Source organism: Austrofundulus limnaeus, unplaced genomic scaffold, assembly GCF_001266775.1.
Source record: "Austrofundulus limnaeus strain Quisiro unplaced genomic scaffold, Austrofundulus_limnaeus-1.0 Scaffold28, whole genome shotgun sequence".
NCBI classification, from domain to species: domain Eukaryota; kingdom Metazoa; phylum Chordata; class Actinopteri; order Cyprinodontiformes; family Rivulidae; genus Austrofundulus; species Austrofundulus limnaeus.
In genome coordinates this window covers 576,193-581,810 of record NW_013952430.1, presented here as the reverse complement: position 1 = coordinate 581,810, position 5,618 = coordinate 576,193, and the positions used below count along the sequence as shown (strand labels likewise).

General features: G+C 37.2%; 1 protein-coding gene across 1 annotated transcript in view; it reads right to left on the bottom strand.

Moving 5' to 3' along the window:
* The window catches only part of asrgl1 (asparaginase and isoaspartyl peptidase 1), a 17,187-nt gene that overhangs the window by 5,017 nt on the left and 6,552 nt on the right, over window positions 1-5,618 (bottom strand). Inside the window, exons 3-6 of the mRNA XM_014005031.1 lie at window positions 5,067-5,209; window positions 4,532-4,686; window positions 2,505-2,626; window positions 1,613-1,723 (exon numbers count right to left, since the gene is read on the bottom strand). Coding sequence (XP_013860485.1) covers window positions 1,613-1,723; window positions 2,505-2,626; window positions 4,532-4,686; window positions 5,067-5,209 — 531 coding nt within the window. The remainder of the gene's footprint in view (window positions 1-1,612; window positions 1,724-2,504; window positions 2,627-4,531; window positions 4,687-5,066; window positions 5,210-5,618) is intronic.

Genomic DNA, 5,618 nt, shown 5'->3' with positions numbered 1-5,618 from the left:
CTTATTGTCAACATAATTATAGAGTGTAATTTATTTTCAACTCAAAATATCTTCAAAACTAACGAAATATAAAGTTATTAGGGAGGAAAACCCGTCTGGATAACAGCAGAATGACTGCTGGTAAAATATACGACAGGTCTGGACCACTCGTGAATTTTGTTCGTATCTGAAAAATATCTTAGAATACGAAAACATTGGTGAATGTCACAAATTCTCCTAAATCACTCGTACGCACAACTTAAGAACAAATCTGTGCGTACGAACGGTTCTTGCATGAGGCCCAATGTTCTTACATTGTATGCCTTTAATATCTGCAGTTTGCCTGATTGCAGCTGCTAGAGGTTCAATGAAAATAGCAAACAGTGAAGGGGACAGTGGACATCCCTGCCTGGTGCCTCTCTGAAGAAAAAATCTAGAAGAAATTAAGTTATTTGTCATAACGCATGCAGTTGGTAAGCTATATAAGATTTTTAACCAGTTAATAAAATAATTTCCAAAACCAAATTTACGCAGGGTTGCAAATAAGAATTTCCAGTTTACTCTATCAAACGCTTTTTCTGCGTCTAAAGACAGAATAGCCATTCCAATTTTTTTACTGTGAGAATAATCTATTAAATTAAATAATCTGCGTGAATTTGTAGATGAGTGCCTTCCCTTTATAAAACCTGTTAGGTCAGGATGAATTATGAAAGGAGTTAACTTTTCCAATCTTTTGGAGAGGGCCTTACAGATTATTTTAAGATCAACATTAATAAGGGAAATAGGACGATAACTGGTAGGGAATACAGGAACTTTGCCTGGTTTTACCAGAAGACTAATGTTGGCTGAATTCATATGTACTGGAAGTCTGAAATGAGTATCCAGCTCAACCCTAATATCCACTTTGTTTAACTGCCACTGGCAGTCATCCAGGAATTCACAGAACCTTAGTTGCAGTGTAACTTCCGATATTTCCAGTTTAGAACAGAAGCAATTTCTTTGAAGGAGTTTGTAGTTTTATAATTACTGTTCTAAGTTAGTCAAACAACAAAAGCAAATACATTCTCCACCATATTTTATGCATAGTCAGTTTTTGTATTCACTATTTAAATATTGTAAAATGTTATGTTATTTCCTTCTGACGCTCTTAGTTTGAAGTTTAGCTGCTAAATGTGTGTAGCTGTGACATGCTACACACATGGTACCCAACACTTCCAGCACCGCTTGTAAGAGCAGACAGTTTTTAATTAATTTAGGATAAATGGCATAAAATTAGTAAAATTTGTGAATTTTTTTTAGCGGACTTAAAATTAGCGAATGCTAATCAGTCCACTAACTGTTTCCAAAGTTAGCACAAAAGCTAATCCACTAAATGAGAAGCCAGTACTGCTACTAGTAGATTAGAGGAACCACTCAATCATCTCTATAAAGACCCCAAAAGACTCACGGTTGTAACTGCTGCCAAAAGTGCTTCAACTCACAGCTACTGTAAGTAGGGTTAGAATACTTCTGGAAATGTAAAATTTCTGTTTTATACTTTATAAATTCACATAATTACATAAAATGCTGTCATCATTTTGATAGTATGGGGTACTAGAGGTAGAATAATGAGAATACAGGGATTTTCTGTTACCTTGCTCCATGTGGAACAGAACGAGTCGAGCCAGCGTGACCTTCATGATGTCTTCTCCGTAGCCTGTCGTGGACACGGCTCCTGACAAATTATCAGCGTAACCTCCGCTGCCTGAAACACAACAACGCACCTGATTATCTGGACTCAAGGTGAGAAGGAGTCTCTGCAGATTACATGATGGCCTCCTATAAATAGAAGTTCTGGAGTTGGGTTATATAAAACTGGAGACGGGAGATGGCGTCAGACAGGAAGTTGTAGAAAAAGAGAGAAACGAGTTACGGATGCAGTGAGAGCGAGCAGTCAGATAAAAGTATAAAAAGGGTTTTTTCAGTCTTTTATTATCAGATCAGCTAAGATCAATTTTATTAATATTTGATGGGTTATTTTTCCAAAGATATTAAGCTAATATTTATTGTATTAATAGCAACAAGTCATCTTCAATACATACTCTGAGAGCTAATTGATCATGTGAGATTTTTGTTTATAAGTGTACCATTAACTGCTGGAGTCAACTCTGTTAGCAAAATATCTCATTAACCACTGAGAAGAATTTAGTCAAACTTAAAAAACATAATCATTACACCTACAACTGATTAACCTTTGAAGCCAACCCAATTAAAGATGATTGCTACAGCTAATCAACCTTATTCAATACAAAAATAGCTGTAACTGTTAACCTTACAGAGCCCGAACTATAACTGGATGTGGTGGTAGCTGAGAGTCATCCCCAACAACAGATTGTAAGAGATACAGCAGCACAGAGTTAGATTACCTTTTTAGAACCTGTACGAAGTGTAAACACACAAAGAAGCTTTGTGTTTGACTGTGTTTATGAATTATTTACATTTTTAGGCCAAAGTTCAACAGACAGCAGAAGAAGAGACAGACTGACCTATGCAGGGGGTGTCTCCCACACGACCCTCCATCTTGTTCAGCATTCCTCCGGTGGAGGTCGCACACGCTACGTTACCCTCCGCATCGACTGCCACCGCTCCGACCGTCCCCATCTTCCCCCTAAAAATAACAACAGCTGAATGATGCTAAATATACACTAAACACACATCAGACTGTAAGTTTACACTTTACACTGACAGACTGGTATAAAACAGCATAATGTGTAACTCTGAGCCACGGCAGACATCTGAAACACAGATTTATTTTTTGCCTCAGAGTCAGGATCTTTATTGTCTGACATGTTGTAATTTTTTTTAACTCGTGGTTCTCTAACATCTGATTGTTTTGACAAGTTTGCACAAAAATCCTGAATGCAGAACGTGATATTTTTTTGTGTACTTATTGCTTTTTTTTTGTTTTTACTATTGTTATTTACTGTGTTTTGATGTTCTGTAGCATTTAAAAGTTTTTTGCTAATGCAATGTGTGTTACACTTTAAATTTATTATTTTTATTATTTCTCAGCATTTCTTCATTTATTGCTGGTACATTCACCAGGGGCCAACCAGGTCCCTCAGGTTTACTTGCTGTGGTGTTCAGCCTAGTACTAGTAGATAATAATAATAATAATAATAATAATAATAATAATAATAACAATAATAATAATGTATGTTATCCCAGGTTGGATTAGTAACACATTCCAGGCTGTGTTCTTTGCAAAAATACAGCCTGGAATATGTTACCAATCCAACCTGGGATAACACACAACAACAGCTACTTTATTAAAAGGGGTGTCCCGATACCAGTTTTTCTCAGAGTATGTGTACAAGAACTTCTGTTTGGGTACTCATTGATACTAAGTACCAATACTTACTGAGTTAGAACCTAAACATTACACAATGACATTAAAAAAACACTTATTTAGAACAAGGTGTATCTCTTTCCTTATATGCCTTCAAATATAAATCAAATATACAGCATGATGTATACTGCTGCAAAGTTTTAAAATACTTAAAAATAAAAAAGAAGATTTTCTTCCAACTTGTATAAATTTCATGGAAGTGACAATTCTTTTGAAAAGTAAAGTGTAAAACATTAAATGGAGTATCATCCTTTGATACCATCCTGGTATCTGTTTTGAGTTTCAGAGCATTTTAAGATAAGATAAGAAACCTTTATTGTCATTGTACAAAGTACAATAAAATTACAGTATGAAATTTTCTATGAGTACTTGTCAAAATGCTGGCATCAGGCCCAGTATTGGTATTTGGACACAACCAGTTATTAAGAAAACAATTAATGTACAGAAATATTTGTACAAAAATCAATATCAGTCCAAAAATCTCTTAAACCTGTTTTACCTACAATTGGTTGGTAAAAATTGGTTAAATCGTTTTTAGGAAAAAAAACACTGGTAAAGTTCTCACTAAACTGAAAGAAAATCCAGTTAAAGCTGGATCAGTCCACGTTTTGATTCCAATAAATATGCCAAGAACACAAAGGATTAAACCACTATAAAAAGCTCTAATCAGACAGCAAGAAAGACAAACAATAGCTAAACTTACTCCACATAAATGCACCAGAAGTTTATCACATGGCAGAACAGAGTGTTAGATAGGGTTCACTTGGTCATGGCTGTGGGGGACAAGTATCAGTCTTTGCAAAGGACTTTGCAAAATGCCTTGAAATGTTTGCAGAGTTTCTCAGTTTCCTCATGCGAGTCTCAGAAAGTCACAGCCTTGTCCCACAAATTTTCAACAGAATTAAGAAATCCGTGCCGCAAACTCTCTCTCTAAACCATTGAAGAGTTGTGGCAGAACATGAACTCAGTCAGCTATAAAAACTGGAAGAAAGGGAGTTTATTTCTTTTAATTTTACCTGCTGTTGTCAGACATTAAGACCGTTATTTCAAATATGTGTAATTAAATGGTTTATTAGGAACAGAACTGGTCATTCTGGTTGAATTGAATACATTTCTGTGTATTTCAAAAACAAATACTGTGTAAAACGGAGTGTAAAGTCATACATTTGGCATTCCACAGGGTTGGCACTAGGCTCCAGGTTGTTTCTCCAGCGCATGCGAGCGTACTCAGTAATGAGGGACTCCTGAGGAACCTCAACGACTCCCATGGAGCGAGCAAATTGACTGGCTCCTTCTGCTGTCAGACATGCATGGCTGGTCTGAAAGGAAGATCAAAGATTACCTGCAACACGTCTGTCAATGATTATGAAGGCAGGTTAATTGATTTGAACACAATGACCTGAGGTTATCGTCCAAACTGCAGCGTCTGACTTTCTTTAGGAGATTTTTTTTTCTTCAGATGTTTACATGTTAAGATGGCGCCACGGCAGGCAGCCTGTTACTGCAGCTCCCCTGAGTTGCTGTAATGTGCAAATTTCCCCATTGTGGGATCAATAAAGTTCTATCTTATCTTATCGTATCTTATCTTATCTTATACGCCAAGTTAAATTCATCGATTTCAGCAAAAGTTCTCATCCTGTCAGCGTCAGCCGTGGAATGAGAAGAGTTATAACAAACAGAAAGTCTCAGAGTCCATTACCTTGTCCATGACCAGTCTTGCCAGTTGAACCGGGTTAGCAATGTTGCGTACTGCAGACACGGCGCCGCTGGCCAGAGTTCTCCCGTCCATCACGATGGCATCCATCTCCACGTCTCCTTTGACGTTCAGAACTGAGCCACACCCTGAAACATGAGTGGAGGAAGTTTTTGTTACAAACAGTCTGCTGCTAAACTTTGTACTAATATAAAATACAAGATATTATGCAGCAATGAAGATAACTAAGTACTACAGGCTTAATATTTAGTACCAATGCACTATTTTCCTGACTGGTTTGCCAAAATCAATACATCCATCCTCTTTTCCCCTTTTTTGTGTCATGGGGAGCTGGTACTTGTTTCCAAACGATCACTGAGTGAGAGGCGGGGACACCTGGACAGGTCGCAAGTCCATCACAGGGCATCAGCTAACATGTTTTCAAAACTAGATACCGCATAGTGGTAACAAAATGACCCTGCACGCAGAAATGCACCGGAACTCAGAAGTCTGTATTCCTAATAAATTTCATGCTATAGGTGCATCCCAAAATTGTAG